The 21030-nt window shown below is 45.0% G+C and overlaps 2 protein-coding genes across 6 annotated transcripts in view; both read right to left on the bottom strand.

The window, feature by feature from the left end:
* Positions 1–69: 69 nt before the first annotated feature.
* On the bottom strand, positions 70–5613 carry LOC117248707 (voltage-gated potassium channel regulatory subunit KCNG3-like). 3 transcript variants are annotated; one of them, XM_033613927.2, is made up of 3 exons: positions 5359–5613; positions 4368–5136; positions 70–2571 (listed from the first exon to the last, which is right to left on the bottom strand). In XM_033613927.2, the coding sequence occupies exons 2-3, from the start codon at positions 4940–4942 to the stop codon at positions 1926–1928; spliced, it is 1221 nt and encodes a 406-aa protein (XP_033469818.1). In that variant the 5' UTR covers positions 4943–5136; positions 5359–5613; the 3' UTR covers positions 70–1925. The 3 variants fall into 3 exon arrangements, with proteins under 3 accessions (XP_033469818.1, XP_033469817.1, XP_078016822.1); XM_033613926.2 differs by having other exon boundaries at positions 5238–5613; XM_078160696.1 differs by having other exon boundaries at positions 4368–5613.
* A 9370-nt stretch (positions 5614–14983) lies between these two features.
* qkib (QKI, KH domain containing, RNA binding b) overlaps positions 14984–21030 on the bottom strand; it is a 40888-nt gene continuing 34841 nt past the window's right edge. For all 3 annotated transcript variants that reach the window (XM_033612567.2, XM_078176265.1, XM_078176264.1), the window contains exon 6: positions 14984–20806. In XM_033612567.2, coding sequence (XP_033468458.1) covers positions 20424–20806 — 383 coding nt within the window. In that variant the 3' untranslated portion in view covers positions 14984–20423. The remainder of the gene's footprint in view (positions 20807–21030) is intronic.

Genomic DNA, 21030 nt, shown 5'->3' on the forward strand with positions numbered 1-21030 from the left:
GCAGTTCTCGAGAGTTCAGATCAGACACTGAACTGGTTTAATTCATGCTGAATAATAAAAACCACCAAATTCACAGCACTGAAATATTTTACTTTGAAAATCGTCACCTTTGTTGCTGCCGTCCTCATCAGATACATGACGGACTGAACGCAAACATAAATCTGTGATAAGAACCAGATATTAGACCAATCACATCTGTTAAAACATCTACTGATCAATTCATCCATTCATTTTCATCCTCTTATCAGGGACTGGGTCTTGTCCTCCAGACATCCCTCTCCCCAGCTCTGTCCTCCAGCTCCTCCTGGAGGATCCCGAAGCATTCCCAGACCAGATGAGATCTATAATCCCTCCAGTGTGTTCTGGGTCTGCCCCGGGGCCTCCTACCAGCTGGACCAGGAGGATCCTGATCAGATGTTGAACCACCTCAACATGAAGGAGCAGCGGCTCTACTCCGAGCTCCCTCCAGATGTCTGACTCCTCCCCCTATCTCTAAGGCTGAGCCCAGACACCCTACAGAGGAAACTCATTTCAGACGCTTGTACCTGTGACCTCATTCTTTCAGTCACTACCCAGAGCTCATGACCATAGGTGAGGGTTGGGATGGAGATGGAACCACATCATCTGCAAATAACAGAGATGCAATTCTGAGGTCCCCAAACCGTACCCCTTCCTCCCCCTGGCTGCACCTCAAGATCCTCTCCATGAAAATCACAAACAGGATGGAACAACACCCACTGAGTTTGATGACACAGCTCTCGGCGACTCACACAGGGACCGGATGGATAGCAGTAACCCTGGTCCCTTGTATTCCTGCAGGAATACAAGGGACATGTCCTCTGAAATATGTCTGCTAACATGTCGTACGGCGACAGTCCTCTGAAATATGTCTAACATGTCGTATGGCGACAGTCCTTTGAAATATATCTGTTAACATGTCATACGGCGAAAGTCCTCTGAAATATGTCTGCTAACATGTCGTACGGCGACAGTTCTCTGAAATATGTCTAACATATCGTATGGCAACAGTCCTCTGAAATACATCTGCTAACATGTCATACAGCGACAGTCCTCTGAAATATGTCTAACATGTCATACGGCGACAGTCCTCTGAAATACGTCTAACATATCGTATTGCGACAGTCCTCTGAAATACATCTGCTAACATGTCATACGGCGACAGTCCTCTGAAATATGTCTAACATGTCGTATGGTGACAGTCCTCTGAAATACGTCTAACACATCGTATTGCGACAGTCCTCTGAAATACATCTGCTAACATGTCATACGATGACAGTCCTCTGAAATACGTCTAACATATCGTATTGCGACAGTCCTCTGAAATACATCTGCTAACATGTCATACGGCGACAGTCCTCTGAAATATGTCTAACATGTCGTATGGTGACAGTCCTCTGAAATACGTCTAACATGTCATACGGCGACAGTCCTCTGAAATACGTCTAACACATCGTATTGCGACAGTCCTCTGAAATACATCTGCTAACATGTCATACGGCGACAGTCCTCTGACATACGTCTAACATATCGTATGGCGACAGTCCTCTGAAATACATCTGCTAACATGTCATACAGCGACAGTCCTCTGAAATATGTCTACCATGGCGTACAGCGACAGTCCTCTGAAATATGTCCAACATGTCGTACGGCGACAGTCCTCTGAAATACATCTGCTTACATGTCGTATGTTGATCGTTCACAGTGTTCAGTTTATCAGTTCCTTTTCTTTTTGTCAGGTAAATAAAAATTCAAGTTCCAACAGTTAGATGAACATTAATGTGACTCTTAAAAAGCTGATGGAACGTCGCTGCCACTGGCATTTAAATTCTCCACAGAGTGACAGTCAGCTGATCAAGGTCATGTTGTATCGATGTCAGCAGCAATGTTGCTCAGTTGCTCGTTGGTCAGTTGATGAACTCGGCAGACAGGCTATGGGTGCAGCGGGCGGAGCGCACCTTGAGCTCGTGGTAGCACTGGATAAAGCTGTGGTAGATGAAGGTGATCGGCAGCGCCAGCAACACGATGCCGCTCACCACGCAGAGGCCACCCAGCACACGGCCCGCCACCGTCACTGGGTACATGTCCCCGTATCCCACTGTCGTCATGGAGATGATCACCCACCAGCAGGCAGCGGGGATGCTGGCATAGTCCTGGTTTCCGGTCTCCAGGTCCAGGCCATGCTCCAGCAGCTGGGCCAGTGCACTGAAGATCGCCATGGCAACACAGATGAAGATCAGCAGCATCATCATCTCGCGATAGCAGCGTCGCAGCGTCAGTCCAAGCGTCTGCAGGCCTAGGAAGTGACGAGCCAGTTTGATCACCCAGAAGATTCGCATGATGCGCAGGACGCGCAGTGTGACGCCGGCCCGCTGCAGCTGGGAGTTCTCCCCCGTCAGGATCGTCATGGTAACAGAGACATAGTACGGCGTGATAGCCAGCAGGTCGATGATGTTCAGAGGACAACGGACAAACTCACATTTGTCCCGAGACACAAGGAAACGGATGATACACTCCGCTGTGAACCAACCAATACACACCGCCTCAATGATCCTGCAGTGAAAGACAGACAGAGGACCAATGAAAGAAAGGGGACAGAGACAGAGGACCAATCAGAGACAGGAGACAGACAGAGGACCAATCAGAGATGTGGAACAGAGACAGAGGACCAATCAGAGAGAGGACAGACGGAGGACCAGTCAGAGACAGGAGACAGACAGAGGACCAATCAGAGATGTGGAACAGAGATAGAGGACCAATTGGAGACAGGGGACAGACAGAGGACCAATCAGGGAGAAGACAGAGACAGAAGACCAATCAGAGAGAAGATAGACAGAGGATCAATCAGAGAGAAGATAGACAGAGGATCAATCAGAGAGAAGACAGAGACAGAGGACCAATCAGAGAGAGGATAGACAGAGGATCAATCAGAGAGAAGACAGAGACAGAGAACCAATCAGAGAGAAGACAGACAGACAGAGGACCAATCAGAGACATGGAACAGAGACAGAGGACCAATCAGAGAGAAGACAGAGACAGAAGACCAATCAGAGACAGGAGACAGACAGAGGACCAATCAGAGAGAAGACAGAGACAGAGGACCAATTAGAGAGAGGATAGACAGAGGACCAATCAGAGAGAAGACAGACAGACAGAGGACCAATCAGAGACGTGGAACAGAGACAGAGGACCAATCAGAGAGAAGACAGACAGACAGAGGACCAATCAGAGACATGGAACAGAGACAGAGACCAATCAAAGAGAGGGGACAGAGACAGAGGACCAATCAGAGACATGGAACAGAGACAGAGGACAAATCAGAGATGTGGAACAGAGACAGAGGACCGATCAGAGACATGGAACAGAGACAGAGGACCAGTCAGAGACATGGAACAGAGACAGAGGACCAATCAGAGAGAAGACAGACAGACAGAGGACCAATCAGAGACATGGAACAGAGACAGAGGACCAATCAGAGAGAAGACAGACAGACAGAGGACCAATCAGAGACATGGAACAGAAACAGAGGACCAATCAGAGACGTGGAACAGAGACAGAGAACCAATCAGAGATGTGGAACAGAGACAGAGGACCAATCAGAGACATGGAACAGAGACAGAGACCAATCAAAGAGAGGGGACAGAGACAGAGGACCAATCAGAGACATGGAACAGAGACAGAAGACCAATCAGAGACATCGAACAGAGACAGAGGACCAATCAGAGACATGGAACAGAGACAGAAGACCAATCAGAGACATGGAACAGAGACAGAGGACCAATCAGAGACATGGAACAGAGACAGAAGACCAATCAGAGACATGGAACAGAGACGGAGGACCAATCAGAGACATGGAACAGAGACAGAGGACCAATCAAAGACATGGAACAGAGACAGAGGACCAATCAGAGACGTCGAACAGAGACAGAGGACCAATCAGAGACGTGGAACAGAGACAGAGGACCAATCAGAGACGTCGAACAGAGACAGAAGACCAATCAGAGACATGGAACAGAGACAGAGGACCAATCAGAGACGTTGAACAGAGACAGAGGACCAATCAGAGACGTCGAACAGAGACAGAAGACCAATCAGAGACATGGAACAGAGACAGAGGACCAATCAAAGACATGGAACAGAGACAGAGGACCAATCAGAGACATGGAACAGAGACAGAGACCAAGCAGAGACATATAACAGAGACAGAGGACCAATCAGAGACATGGAACAGAGACAGAGGACCAATCAGAGAGAGGGGACAGACAGGGTGACCAATCACACAGAGGACAGAATATAAACAGAGAACATACTGACTCTCAGTCTGCACCCTCAGGTGTCCCCAGTCCTACCTGTGCTGGTCCAGGGTCTCAGCGGTCTTCCAGTCTGGTAAGGTGCTGGCACACAGCATCACCATGGAAATGATGACAAACAGCATGGACACTGAGGCGAGGACCTGTGCCACCAGGGAGGACGTGGGCTCCTCGAATGTCCTCCGTATCATCTCCAGCCAGTGGCTCTGCGGCTCCTCAGGACATCGGAACTCCTCCTCAGGGAAGAAGTGGACGAAACAGTCAGACATGCGGTCGTCGAGGCGCCGCTGGCAGCAGGGCTGCAGGTCGGAGCTCTCCAGGCCCCAGTACAGCATCTCATTGTAGAAGGACAGCTCACACATGTGCGGGACGAAGCGCAGTTTCCCATGCTGCACATACAGCATGATGAAACTGAAGGCCTCCGAGTGGCGGTCGAAGAAGAACTCGTTTCTGTCGCGGTCATAGTCGTCACAGAGCTCCAGCAGTTCGCTCTCCGACACACAGCGGTGCAGCCGGCTGAGCCTGCTCAGGGGGAGGCGCTTCATCAGCTCCGCAGAGAAGGAAAACCGCCGCCCGCCGACATTCAGGGTGCAAAGACTGTTGCCGAACTTCATCCTTGTTTTCTTACAAACTCAGACGGTGTCTGGACTCCGTCTTCTGTTAGAAACTCCGCCTGAATCTGGACTCCATCCTTTGTTATAAACTCAAGACCTCCAGCTGCGTCCGGACTCTGTCTTCCGTCTGAAGCAGTTTCGTCTCACCAACTTCCTGTTTTCAATTGTGTACAGTAACTCTTTGCCTTTGGAGCCTGAAAGACATAAAAATGTTTCAGTGACCAAGAACAACAACAACAACAACAATGGGAGGAGTCTTATTTCGGACCTACATAGACTTTAAATGATCTCTTACATGTTTTAATGTTCCTGAAGACGTCATCCTGTGACATCAGCGACAGACAGACAGATCTAGGATAAGACACCCGGAAAGATCCAGGATCAACTGTGACCACACACTGTGTGTTTAAATTCACCTGATGAAGCAGCAGCTCATTGTTTCTAAAGTCTCGTTGGAGGATCCTGTCGGACTTCTGCTGTGTTTCCCTCTCTGTTGAATCTGAGACTGAAAAGCAGAAGCAGCTCCTCCTCCTCCTCCTCCTCTTCCTAAGGTTGGAGAGGAGGAGGATCAGAGTCGATGATTCAGGCAGCAGTCGGTCAGAGCTGCAGAGCATCTGAATCTCCACAAACCTGCCCAGTGTCTGACAGACTGAAGACAGTTGCTCGTTTTCACCGTTGTCCTCCTCCTCTTCCTCAGATCTGACACCCCCCCCCCCCCCCCCCCCAATCAGAATCAGAATTAAACATGTTGCTGTGATGTTTCTGTGAGGATGAGGAGCAGATATGAATAATGGTTCAGATGTTACTGATGAAGAGGCAGCAGCAGGTTTCCGTGAGGAAACGTCTCCCTCTGCTGGATGACTCAGTGAACTGAAGATCATCAAAACAGGAAGTAGATACTCACAACGTATAAAAGTCAGGAGGAGATTTAAATCACCTTCACACTGTCAGCAGATAAAGGGCACTAACACACCTCATGTTAAAACACAAGGAGGGAAACGTGTTTTAACTCTTTATGATGCAGCCTGACACTTAATAATCAGAGGTGATGTGCGAGCAGAACTTCATACAGACAAGTTCTGGACCATAGAAATAGTTTATTATTGACGTGCATCAGACAGGCTCCGCCCCCTTCATGGATTCATCATGTTTTATCTGCTCTGTGAGAATGTGGAACGATGATGAGCTGAGAAACATATCTGAAGTTGAAAAGTAGCTCAGAGAGTTCAGGAGTAGAAAACAAACGTTCCTCACTGAACAGCTGAGACTCGTATTATCATCTGAGGGTGAAGAACACAACAGAGTGATGTCATCATGATGTCATGATGTTCAAATAAAGTACTGTCACATTATCCATACATGATGCCTGAGGACAGTCAGGTGGTAAGATCATTCTGCACAGTGAGAACTTTTACTGCTGGGACTTAAAGTTCATTGTGATGATACTTCACTGATTTAAAACACACAATATTTATAGAGTTTGTCAAAGATCTGAGAACACTGACAAATTTCAGCTCAGCGTCAGAGTTTAAACGTCATTTATAACTGTGGAGTTTACATGTTATAGTGGTCCAGTAGAATTTACCTGAAACACATCTTGGAGTCACTCAGAGGAAACTGACACATTAGCTTCTAATCTGCAGTTAGGAACAACAGAAACATTTAACAAAGGGAATGTTACTAAATTCAGCTTCGTTATAACTCACAAGTATCAACGATAAAACATCTGTCTCATACGAGGAATATTTCCCCACAAGAACAACATGTTAACGTTATTAGCACAAGCCTATGGTATTATACATTGTATAATTTAGCCCAGCAGCGAGCAGAGTTTTGTGGAGAACAGCTGTAGAAAAGCTGGAGAACATGTGGAGAACATGAGTAGGACAGCTGGAGAACAAGTGTAAAACAGCTGGAGAACATGTGGAGAACTTGTGTAGGACAGCTGGAGAACATGTGGAGAACAGCTGGAGAACATGTGGAGAACATCAATCAATCAATCAATCAATTTTATTTATAAAGCCCAATATCAAAAATCACAGTTTACCTCACAGGGCTTTACAGCATACAACATCTCTCTGTCCTTAGGACCCTCACAGCTGATCAGGAAAAACTCCCCAAAAAAACCCTTTAACGGGGGAAAAAAACGGTAGAAACCTCAGGAAGAGCAACTGAGGAGGGATCCCTCTTCCAGGACGGACAGACGTGCAATAGATGTCGTACAGAACAGATCAGCATAATAAATTAACAGTAATCTGTATGACACAATGAGACAGAGACAGAGAGACAGAGACAGAGACAGAGAGAGAGAGAGAGATGCAGGACAGGCGGTAATGACAGTATCTTACAACATTAATGAAAGTAATGATTTTATAATTATAGTTCTGGCTGCTGTGGTACAATATCTTGAAAGTATGTATTAATATCTGACAGTATAGTTGTGTGACAATAGTCATATGTGTATAATAACAGTAGAAGTATGACTAATGACTAATGATGGCAGCAGCAGCAGGAGGCATCTGGCAGGACCACGGCAGCAGCACAACCACACACGTCACGCTGTCCAGGCACCGCTGTGATATGAGTTAATCTGAGAGACAGTGGAGCACAAAGGCTCCGGAGAAGAAGCCGAGTTAGTGACATGCAGTAATAGAATACGAGAGAGAGAAGGAGAGAAGGTGCCCGGTGTATTATAGGGGGGTCCTCCGGCAGACTAGGCCTAAGTCAGCCTAACTAGGGGCTGGTACAGGGCAAGCCTGAGCCAGCCCTAACTATAAGCTTTATCAAAGAGGAAAGTCTTAAGTCTAGTCTTAAATGTGGAGACGGTGTCTGCCTCCCGGACCGTAACAGGAAGATGATTCCACAGGAGAGGAGCCTGATAGCTGAAGGCTCTGGCTCCTGATCTACTTTTGGAGACTTTAGGGACCACGAGTAACCCTGCGTTCTCAGAGCGCAGTGTTCTGGTGGGATAATATGGCACTATGAGCTCTCTAAGATATGACGGAGCTTGACCATTTAGAGCTTTATAAGTTAACAGTAGGATTTTAAATTCAATTCTGGATTTTACAGGGAGCCAGTGCAGAGAAGCTAAAACAGGAGAAATATGATCTCATTTCTTAGTTCCTGTTAGTACACGTGCTGCAGCATTCTGAATTAGCTGGAGAGTTTTTAAGGACTTACTAGAGCTACCTGATAATAGAGAGTTACAGTAATCCAGCCTAGAGGTAACAAAAGCGTGGACCAATTTTTCTGCATCTTTTCGGGTCAGGATAGGCCTAATTTTCACAATATTACGCAGATGAAAAAATGCAGTCCGTGAGGTTTGTTTTAAATGAGAATTAAAAGACAAATCTTGATCAAATATTACTCCGAGGTTTCTTACGGTAGTGCTAGAGGCCAGAGCAATGCCATCTAGAGAAACTATGCCATCAGATAACAAGTCTCTGAGTTGTTTGGGGCCAAGAACAATAATTTCAGTTTTGTCTGAATTTAACATCAGGAAATTGGTGCTCATCCAGGTTTTTATGTCTTTAAGGCAGTTATGGAGTTTAGTTAATTGATTACTTTCTTCTGGCTTCATCGATAAATACAACTGTGTATCATCCACATAACAATGGAAATTTATAGAGTGATTTCTAATGATGTTACCTAAAGGAAGCATATATAGAATAAATAGGATTGGTCTGAGCACAGAACCTTGCGGAACTCCAAAACAAACTTTAGTACGTAAGGATGATTCATTATGAATGTCAACAAACTGAAAACAATCAGATAAATAAGATTTAAACCAGCTTAGTGCAGAACGTTTTAGGTCAATTAAGTGATCCAGTCTCTGTAGCAGAATTTGATGGTCAATAGTGTCAAACGCCACACTAAGATCTAATAAAACAAGTACAAAGACAAGTCCTTTGTCTGAAGCAATCAGAAGGTCATTTGTAATTTTAACTAGTGCTGTCTCAGTGCTATGATGCACTCTAAATCCTGACTGAAATTCCTCAAATAAATTATTATCATGGAGAAAATCACACAGCTGGTCTGCGACTACTTTCTCAAGGATCTTTGACATAAAGGGAAGATTAGATATTGGTCTATAGTTGGCTAACACCTCTGGATCCAGGGTGGGCTTTTTTAGGAGAGGTTTAATTACAACTACCTTAAAAGACTGTGGTACATAGCCTGTTAATAAGGATATATTGATCCTATCTAATATATGAGTGTTAACTAAAGGTAAGATCTCCTTAAGTAGCCTAGTTGGGATGGGGTCTAAGAGACACGTTGATGATTTAGATGAAGAAATCACTGCGGTCGGGCGGCACGGTGGTGTGGTGGTTAGCACTCTCGCCTCACAGCAAGAGGGTTGCCGGTTCGATCCCAGGCGTGGGAGCCTTTCTGTGCGGAGTTTGCATGTTCTCCCCGTGTCAGCGTGGGTTCTCTCTGGGCACTCTGGCTTCCTCCCACAGTCCAAAGACATGCAGACTGGGGACTAGGTTAACTGATAACTCTGTTTGTCTCTATGTGTCAGCCCTGCGATAGTCTGGCGACCTGTCCAGGGTGTACCCTGCCTCTCGCCCGATGTCAGCTGGGATAGGCTCCAGCCCCCCCTCGACCCTCAAGAGGATGAAGCGGTTAGAATGAATGAATTACTGTGGTCAGTTCTTGAAGAGAAATTGGGGAGAAGCAATCTAAATATATATTAGGTCTTACAGCTGTGTTTGAGGTTAGATAGGTACTATCTGAGGACAGGAGGTCATGAATTTTGCCTCTAATAGTTAGAATTTTGTCATTAAAAAAGCTCATAAAATCATTACTGCTAAGGGCTAAAGGAATACAAGGCTCAATAGAGCTTTGACTCTCAGTCAGCCTGGCTACAGTGCTGAAAAGAAACCTGGGGTTGTTCTTATTGTCTTCTATTAATGCTGAGAAATAGTTTGCTCTGGCATTGCGGAGGCCCCTCTTATAAGTTTTGAGACTGTCTGTCCAGATTAAACGAGATTCTTCCAGTTTGGTTAATCGCCAATTCCTTTCAAATTTTCACGATATTTGTTTTAACTTACAAGTTTGAGAGTTATACCAAGGAGCGAACTTTGTTAACTTCTTTTTAAGAGGAGCTACAGAGTCAAGTGTTGTTCGCAGCGAGCCTACGGCACTATTGACAAAATGATCAATTCGGGAGAGGTTAAAGTCGATACGGGAAACCTCTATTACTGAAGGACATGGTATTGAATTTAACGACGGAGTAATCTTTTCCTTAAATTTTGCGACAGCACTATCTGATAAACATCTAGTATAGTAACTGTTGCTGAGTGGCGTGTAATTGAGTAAAAAGAAATCAAAAGTAATCAAATAATGATCCGATAGCGAGGGATTCTGTGGAAAGACTGTTAGGTTATCAATTTCAATTCCATACGTCAGAACTAGATCAAGGGTATGGTTAAAACAATTAGTGGGTTCATGTACACCCTGACTGAAGCCAATGGAGTCTAATAATGAGATAAACGCGGTAGCCAGGGAGTCATTATCAACGTCGACATGAATGTTAAAATCGCCTACAATAATAACTAAACTGGATAAAAACTCTGAGAATTCAGATACAAATTCAGAATATGGGCCAGGAGCACGGTACACTATAACAAATAAAAGTGGCTGCGAGGTTTTCCAGGTCGGATGTAAAAGACTAAGAACAAGGCTTTCAAATGAATTATAATCTAGTTTAGGTTTAGGGCTGATTAACAGACTAGAGTTAAAAATTGGCTGCAAGTCCCCCTCCTCGGCCGCTGCCTCGAGGAATGTGGGTATTATTATGACTGGGAGGAGTGGATTCATTGAGACTGACATATTCATCTTGACACAGCCAGGTTTCAGTGAGACTGAGTAAATCAATATGATTATCTGATATTAATTCGTTTACTAACACTGCTTTAGACGATAGAGACCTGATATTTAACAGTCCGCATTTAATTCTCCTGTTTTGTCTTTCTGTCACAGAAGAGGTTTTAATTTTTATGAGGTTGTTATGCACAACTCCTCTTTGTTTAATTTTAGATTTAAATAATTTAGGTGGTCGGGGGACAGACACCGTTTGTATAAAACTATGAAAACTATGGCTGGGTAACTGAACTAGAAGCTCAGAGAAGCGTATAGGACTGCAACTGAGTCAATCAATTTATTTATTTATAAAGCCCAATATCATCAATTCCGAGTCCTGATCTCAACTCTGGGTTGTCAGGGTTTTGAATTACTAATAAAATTTTCCAGGTTCCTAGAAATGAGAGCAGCTCCATCCAAAGTGGGATGAATGCCGTCTCTCCTAATAAGACCAGGTTTTCCCCAGAAAGTTTGCCAATTATTAACGTAACCCACATCGTCTGCTGGACACCACCTGGACAGCCAGCGATTAAATGATGACATGTGGCTAAACATGTCATCAGTGGTCAGATTCCGACATCGTTTTTGCGTATTCACACACCGAGGCAATATTAATTTTAGTGACCTCCGACTGGCGTAACCGGGTGTCATTGCCGCCGACGTGAATAACAATCTTACTGAATCTACGTTTAGCTTTAGCCAGCAGTTTTAAATTTGATTCAGTGTTGCCCGCTCTGGCCCCAGGGATACATTTGACTATGGCCGCTGGTGTTGCTAACGTCACGTTCCTCAGAATAGAGCTGCCAATAACCAGAGTTTTATCCTCAGCGGGTGTGTCGCTGAGTGAGGAAAAGCGGTTGGAAACGTGAACAGGCTGGTGGTGAGCCGTGGGCTTCGGCTTGGAGCTGTGCTTCTGGCGAACTGTAACCCAACCTCCCGGCTGAACGGGAGTTACCGGAGGACAGCTAGCAGAGGCTAATGGTATGCTATGTGGCTCCGCACCGGCTACAGGGGGCTGGCTAACTACCGCAGCTACTGAATGGTTTTCCATGGTGCGGAGCCACACTTCTAATTCACTAAGCCTCGCCTCCAACACAGCAAATAAGCTACACTTGTTACAATTACCACTGTCACTACAGGAGACAGAGGCATAGCTAAACATTTGGCACACCGAGCAAGAAAGAGCAGAGGGAGAAGCCATCACTAACTGTAAAGCTAATGTAGCTACCAAGGCTAGTAACGTGCAAACAACAGCTAAGAGATTAGCGAGAAAGTCATAAAAAGGAGGAGAGCTAAAACAGAACCAGTGTGGGTTAAGACTTGGAGTAGACGTTAAAGCAACTGAAGTGAGAAAGCAGGCAGGTAGAGTTCACCAGAGCAGTACAGAGACACTGTCACAGAAACACTGGAAATGACACAACTCGCTTACCGCAATACTTCAGCACGTCAGCATGAACATGTGTAGGACAGCTGGAGAACAACTGGAGAACATATTTAATAAACAACAATGTGTAAAACAGCCGGAGAACATGTGGAGAACATGTGTGGGACAGCTGGAGAACATGTTGAGAACAGCTGGAGAACAGCTGGAGAACATGTGTAAAAACAGCTGAAGAATAGCTGGAGAACATATTGAGAAGAGCTGAAGAACAGCTGGTGAATAGCTGGAAAACGTGTGGAACAGATAGAGAAAATATGGCAAACAGCTGGAGAAGAGCTGGAGAACATGTGGAGAAATGTGGAGAACAGGTGGAAAAAAAGCTGCAGAAAAGCTAGAGAACGTGGAGAACAGCTGGAGAACATGTGGAGAACAGCTGCAGAACATGTAGAGAGCAGCTGGAGAACATGTGGAGAGCAGCTGGAGAACATGTGAAGAGCAGCTGGGGAACATGTGGAGAACATATGGAGAACATGTGGAGGACAGCTGGAGAACATGTGAAGAGTAGCTGGAGAATATCTGGAGAACATGTGTGGAACAGCTGGAGAACATGTGGAGGACATGTGTAGAGCAGCTGGAGAACATGTGTAGAACAGCTAGAGAACAGCTGGAGAACATGTGAAAAGTAGCTGGAGAACATGTGGAGAAAAACTGGAGAACAGCTGGGTATCAGCTGGAGAATATGCGGAGAACAGCTGGAGAACAGCTGGAAAACGTGGAGAACAGCTGGGGAACATGTAGAGAGCAGCTGGAGAACATGTGAAGAGCAGCTGGAGAACATGTGAAGAGCAGCTGGGGAACATGTGGAGAACAGCTGGAGAACAGCTGGAGAACATGTGGAGCCCATGTATAGAACAGCTGGAGACCATGTGGAGACCATGTGGAGACCATGTGGAGAACAGTTGGAGAACATGTGGAGACCATGTGTAGAACAGCTGGAGACCATGTGGAGACCATGTGTAGAACAGTTGGAGAACATGTGGAGACCATGTGGAGACCATGTGGAGAACAGCTGGAGAACATGTGAAGAGCAATTGGAGAACATGTGGAGAAACGCTGGAGAACAGCTGGAGAACATGTGGAGACCATGTGTAGAACAGCTGGAGAACATGTGGAGAGTAGCTGGAGAATATCTGGAGAACATGTGTGGAACAGCTGGAGAACATGTGGAGGACATGTGTAGAACAGCTGGAGAGCAGCTGGAGAACATGTGTAGAACAGCTAGAGGACAGCTGGAGGACATGTGAAAAGTAGCTGGAGAATATGTGGAGAAAAACTGGAGAACAGCTGGGTATCGGCTGGAGAATATGTGGAGAACAGCTGGAGAACAGCTGGAAAACGTGGAGAACAGCTGGGGAACATGTAGAGAGCAGCTGGAGAACATGTGAAGAGCAGCTGAGGAACATGTGGAGAACAGCTGGAGAACATGTGAAGAGCAGCTGGAGAACATGTGGAGAAACGCTGGAGAACATGTGGAGACCATGTACAGAACAGCTGGAGACCATGTGGAGACCATGTGTAGAACAGCTGGAGACCATGTGGAGACCATGTGTAGAACAGCTGGAGACCATGTGGAGACCATGTGGAGACCATGTGTAGAACAGTTGGAGAACATGTGGAGACCATGTGGAGAACAGCTGGAGAACATGTGAAGAGCAATTGGAGAACATGTGGAGAAACGCTGGAGAACATGTGAAGAGCAGCTGGAGAACATGTGGAGAACATGTGGAGAACAGCTGGAGAACATGTGGAGAAACGCTGGAGAACAGCTGGAGAACATGTGGAGACCATGTGTAGAACAGCTGGAGAACATGTGGAGACCATGTATAGAACAGCTGGAGACCATGTGTAGAACAGCTGGAGACCATGTGGAGACCATGTGTAGAACAGCTGGAGAACATGTGGAGACCATGTGTAGAACAGCTGGAGACCATGTGGAGACCATGTGTAGAACAGCTGGAGACCATGTGGAGAACAGCTGGAGAACATGTGAAGAGCAATTGGAGAACATGTGGAGAACCGCTGGAGAACAGCTGGAGAACATGTGGAGACCATGTGTAGAACAGCTGGAGAACAGCTGGAGAACATGTGGAGAACAGCTGGAGAACATGTGGAGAAACGCTGGAGAACAGCTGGAGAACATGTGGAGACCATGTGTAGAACAGCTGGAGAACATGTGGAGACCATGTATAGAACAGCTGGAGACCATGTGTAGAACAGCTGGAGACCATGTGGAGACCATGTGTAGAACAGCTGGAGAACATGTGGAGACCATGTGTAGAACAGCTGGAGACCATGTGGAGAACAGCTGGAGACCATGTGGAGAACAGCTGGAGAACATGTGAAGAGCAATTGGAGAACATGTGGAGAACCGCTGGAGAACAGCTGGAGAACATGTGGAGACCATGTGAAGAACAGCTGGAGAACATGTGTAGAACAGCTGGAGAACATGTGGGGACTGTTTGGAGGACATGTCAAATCAAATCAAATCAAATGCCTTTATTGTCATTGCACAGCTGTACAACAAAAGTCAAGTGCAACTACCTTGTGGTAAAAAAAGACAACACAACAACTTGACATAACAACAGCAAGAGCTAAATAAATAAATAAGCAGTAATAAATAAAAGCTGTAAAAACAAAATCAATGTATTGTACACACGCCCGTCCACATCCCCCCCACAAGATTATGAGTTGAAATTGAAAACAAATGTTTAATAAAGAAGACAATGATTCAGCAGTTTTACTCAACAACACTTTTATTTCAAACAGAATCTTTTCTCTTTAACAGGAAACAGGAAACAGAAGCTCCGTCAGACAAAGTTTCATATTAACAGAAAACTGTCAGATGTGTCTTCTTCCTACAAACAGCCTTCGACCTCACACTTACCCTGTTTTTTTTCCCTTTAACACATATTTAATATATATTTCATCATAAACACTGACAATCTGAGCAACAAACAAAAACAACAACACAATAAAAACACATTCGAAAACTCTTCATCGTCTCGTCCGTCAGCACCTGAAGGTCAAAACATTATGTTTGAGGTTCATTTGAGGTTTGAAATGTCTGCTCTGATGGAGGAGGAGCAGTAGCAAGAGGAGGAGGAGGAGGAGCAGGAGCAGGAGCAGGAAGAGCAGGAGGAGGAGGAGGAGGAGGAGGAGTTTATGAGCTGAAGATCACATGCTGTATAACTCTGATCAGTTCGGGTCGATGTGACGTTCAGGTGATTAAATAAAAACTGAAACGTGAAGTTTTTCAGCTGAAGAAAAGTGAAGTTTGTTTTTTCCATCAGTTTGACAGTTTCATAAATATTAAATCTGATTTATTGTCGTCGTGTTTCATCAGTCTGAATTCAGATCATTCTTTTATTTGATTTTATAATTAATATTTATATTCTGCTGATTAACCCTTTAAACTCTGCAGTTGAAACGGTCCACTAGTGCCTGCGTCTGTATTTTTGCTTCCTGTGATGTCACTTCCTGGAGAATCTTCACACGCTTCTTATCAATAAATCTGAACGACCTGAGCTCAAAGATTATTTTAGACAATGAACCAGAATAACTGATCAAAGTTTTGAAACTGTGTATTTAAAATTAAAAAAATAATAATTTTTACACAAAAAAAACCCAAAAAAATTCTATGTAAAATATTTTTAATAAACATAAACAAAAAATTAATGAATACAAACAAAATATTTCTTATTTAAACTGCAGATTTTTTAGTTTTTAAGACTCAAACATATTAATAGAGCAGAGCAAGAGGACGCTGTAACGGATTCATCTTCATTCCTCTGACGCCACTGTGTGGTTTCACGTGGTTTAACCTCGTACATGAAAAACACAGTGACATCATTACGGTGACAACAGGAGCTCTGCTGCACAAAGAATAAACATTCTATGGTTCTTATTTTAGATCCATATAAATACAGGAAATACCATGTCTGCACGTTACGGTAACATTCGGTGATGATGTGATGAAGATGATGATGTGATGAAGATGTGATGAAGATGACAATGTGATGAAGATGTGATGAAGATGACGATGTGATGAAGATGTGATGAAGATGACAATGTGATGATGATGTGATGAAGATGTCATGAAGATGACAATGTGATGACGATGTGATGAAGACGAGATGAAGATGACGATGTGATGAAGATGTGATGAAGATGACAATGTGATGACGATGTGATGAAGATGAGATGAAGATGACGATGTGATGAAGATGTGATGAAGATGACAACGTGATGAAGATGACGATGTGATGAACGCCCCTCATCCGCCTGCAGGAGATGTTTAAAGGGTTAAATGCTGAGCTGTGATTGGTTGAACTGGTACCTGGTTAAATCTAACTGAACCTGACTGATGGAAACCTCATATGACAAACACAGACTTTTGTAATAGCTTAGTAAAAAAAACCTTGTATCTCCACAGCATCGGTGTTATTGAACAGTTTCTGGTTCAGAGGTTCATCATTTTTTCTGAAATAACGGAGTTCATCATCAGCATTTGGTGACATCACACTTTCTGGATTTTAATAGTTTCATCTCCGATGAACTTCTCGATGTACAAAAATAAACAATATGACCATTTCCCCTCAGAGCTGTTAAATGTAAAACACAAACATGGAGACGTTTCGAGGTTCGACCGTGTTTGTCTATAAACCTTGTAAAACATTTACAATGACTCTGTCTTCATGTGACATCATGTTAATCATGTTCAGTGTCCCTGAACGCCACACCGAGCTGATGAAGCTGCCCATCGTCCACCTGTTCACCTCCATCACAGCCAGTAACACCTGAATGCAGCCCGCCGCAGACAGCCGGGGTCCGACCCGACACAGTCACCGATGAGACGTAAATAAATCTGGTTTATACGAGTTTTTATTGGTGGAGGGTTTGAGTGTGTCGAGTTGTTGTGTTAATGTGACGGCTGAGTCGGATGAGTCGGTGGCGGGTTGACATCAGGACTTTGTGCAACGTCATCAGATTTATGTCATTCATTTAGTCAGTGTTACTGTTACTGTGTTTGTGATCAATAAAGTTTCCAGTTTGATCCTTTTAGTAACAAATGTCTCATCGTCCAGGTCGTCATGATGATCTGGACAATAAGAATCGTCATGACGATGAGACATCGTCATGACGATTCTCGGTCATCCAGGTCGTGGTGACCTTCAGTCCTACGACATCACACTTGAGGGTTCTTCTGGTTCTTCACAGGACGTCAGAGAGGAAATAAATGTTTCTGTTGATGGTCAGTGACATCACACTGACGCTGGGATTCTATTGGATGATACATGTCATAATCTGATTGGTGCAGATCATTCTCAGAAGACGTTATGATGTTTTTCTCATCGTGTTTTTACATTAACCTCAAAATGTTCCGACTTTTTAAACAAAACATGAAACTTTTACATCAAATATTCTGATTGGTCAGGCAATGTGACATCATCAGAGACACACAGTTTAGCTGCGTTCAAAACGTTTGTACGAGGTTATTTGAGATGTAAATGTTGGACTCTGATCATCAGCAGAAACATGAACGTCCTCATTCAACCTCGACTGATCTCAGTCGTCCTGTTTTTCCTGGTCTCCAGTCCGTCAGTCCGACTCACAGGGAACCGACCGGAACCGACCGGAACCGACCACTTTGAAAATCTGATTCAAAATGAAAAAATAAGTTCATTCATGGTAGGAAGTCCGACAGATTTTCTGTATGTGAATCATTTCTTCAGGACGAATGATGTTAGCTAACGTCACGTTAACATCTGAGAACTTTAAAACATCTGATAAAATCTTCGTGTACTCATCTCCGAAAGAGTCCTACGTTTCATCTCATGAATCAGGGAAACTGTTAGCTAAGCTCCACCCTCCGACATGTTGTTTGGTGTTTCTGGGTCGGCGTGAGCATTGTTGTTTATTATTATTTATTGAAGGTGAAGAAATTTTTCAGCATTTAGCATTGAAGCTAACAGTTTCCCCCTGCTTCCAGTCTTTGTGCTAAGCTAGGCTAACCATGTCCTGGTTGCACTGAAGACACAGAGATGAGGCTGATTTGAAATGTGTAACTCTGGAGGAGGTGGAGCCTAAACAGGATTTATTAAAATGAATTTCTAATACTTGAATTGTAAATAAAGTGTCGTCTTCTTACAGCTCAACGTACATTTATTTAACTTTTCTAGTCCGTTAGTCAGAATCAACAAAACAACAGTCCTCAAAATAACGGAGCAGGAAGTCCAGGTTCAAATATCCTCACTGTCCTGAAGGGTTCACAGTTAGCTACCGTTAGCATGACCTCAGCTCAATTAGAGATCGGTACGCCCATGTTTTAAGTAGGTGGCAATTCAAATAGCTGGCTCACATCAGATAGTGAGTGGTCTTCGTATGGTCTTAAAAACGCTACACATTAGATAACGGTAAATTTACATTTTGATGTGAAAGCTGGAGTCTGGTGGACTATCTTGGTTGTTGGTGTGAAAACACCCTGAACAGACAGCAGCTGAGGCAGAGCGGTGGGTTGTGGGAAAGGCAGGTGTGGAGAGAAGGGAACGGAGTTTGTGCAGACTAACGTTGGTCTGCGGTAACCGTCCTTTGATGAGGACTTTAGAGACCACCACACCTGCCCCAGACTGTCATGGAGGACGTGGAGTCCCTGTCCACAGTGTCCATCACAGGTGGGGTAAGTGAGCGAACCATCACAGGTGTGGGTCAGTAAACGCACCATCACAGGTATGGGTTAGTGAACGCACCATCACAGGTACAGATTACTGAATACATCATCACAGGTACAAGTCAGTGAACGCACCATCACAGGTACGGGTCAGTGAACGCACCATCACAGATACGGGTCAGTGAACGCACCATCACAGGTACAGGTCAGTGAACGCATCATCACAGGTACAGGTCAGTGAACGCATCATCACAGGTACGGGTCAGTGAACGCACCATCACAGGTGCAGGTCAGTGAACACACCATCACAGGTACGGGTTAGTGAACGCACCATCACAGGTACTGGTCAGTAAATGCATCATCACAGGTACAGATCACTGAACACATCATCACAGGTACAGGTCAGTGAACGCACCATCACAGGTACGGGTCAGTGAACGCACCATCACAGGTACAGGTCAGTGAACGCATCATCACAGAGGATTAGTAGAAACACGTTAAGGCACGTTTAGTTAAACATTATGTTACAGGTGAGACCTGAGAGGTTGACAGGTGACCAGTCTGTACTGTGACATCATCATGAGGACACACCCCTTTCAGGTGCATCAGTTTGATTGGTTATCACTGTCTACCACAGGCCACAGATACATTTAAATAATAAAGTCGTAACACTGAAATAAATGAGGTGTAATGACGTGAGAATAAACTCGTCTCGTTACGTTAAAACATTTTTTTCTTAAGTTGTTCGACTTTCTGTGAAAATACGAAGACAATATTTTTTTAAGATATTAAAACATTTTCACCAAATATTCAGACTTTCATCTGAACTGTGTCTCTGAACGCACCGACCAATCAGACAATTATTAGTTCTGTTTGATTTAAATTCAAAAGCTTTAATGATCTAAAATTAAACTCAGTTTTTACTACGAGAAAAGTTTGTTTGTTTGTTTGTTAATTAATTTGTTTTATTGTTAATTAAAATTAATCTCAGTTAAAAACTCGACTAAACGTTCTCATATCGTCTCGTGTTTCTCACACTGAGTCGTTACACCGATCTGAAAACCTCCGTCACAACACCAACACTACCAGCTGTGGTCACATGACATGGAGAACGTTGTTTCTGACATCACTTCCTGTGAGGGTCTCTGAGGAACAGGAAGTTCTGAGGCACATCACTAAAAGCAGAGTGAACACAGTGGTAACTGAACGCCTCGCCCACAGCTGACATCACCTGACAGGTGAATACAGAAGGTTGTGATGGAGGAACAGCGCACATGTTCAGCGACGTCCTGATTGGTCAACAGTCAGACCTCTTCAGCGCTTCAGGTTCTGTCGGAGCGTCTGGTGAGTGTTAACTATGTTAGATAGAAAACATGTTATACAAACGTTTAAATGTTCTCCCTACTGATCATCACTTCCTGTTTGAACAATGTGCGTCCAGCAGGGGATGCTGCCGCAGGCGTCAACTGTGAACGAGGTGTGGCGTGTGTGGCGCCTGTTCTCCATCTTTAGGAGGTGTGTCTGAGGAGCAGCGTGGGGGCTGGGCACCACTGGCTGTGGGGGTGGTGGTGAGGCGTGGGGGAGCAGTCACAGGAGCAGGGGGGGGCGGGCTTACCCAACACCCCTCCAGAGTCCAGGGGGTATTCCAAGATGGAGGCCGGCGCCGCCAGAGCATACGGGTAGTCGTACGGCGCCGCATAGATCAGACTGGACTCAGGCCCCGTCCCCTGCATCAGAGCTGCTGGGTGAGGCGTCCCATTGGGCAGCACCGTCTGGATCTGACGAATCAGAGGCATCAGGGCGGGGCCTGCGGGGGCAGGTGTACGCAGGACAGTGGGCGGAGCCAGTACAGGGGCGGGGCCAGAGAGGACACGAGGAGTCTGAGTAGAGGCTGAAAGAGAGAAGGAAAGGAGGCTGAGGAGGAGGAGAGGAAAGGAGAAGGAGAGGAGGAGGAGGAGGAGAGGAGAGATGGATGAGGAGGAAGAGGAGAGGCAGGGGAGGAGAGGAGAGGAGGAAGAGCAGGAGGAGGAGGAGAGGAAAAGAGGAGGAGAAGTGGAAAGGAGGAGGAGAGGAGGAGAAGAGGAAAGGATGAGGAGAGGAGGAGGAGGAGAGGAA

This window comes from Epinephelus lanceolatus, chromosome 17, assembly GCF_041903045.1.
Source record: "Epinephelus lanceolatus isolate andai-2023 chromosome 17, ASM4190304v1, whole genome shotgun sequence".
Lineage (NCBI taxonomy): Eukaryota > Metazoa > Chordata > Actinopteri > Perciformes > Serranidae > Epinephelus > Epinephelus lanceolatus.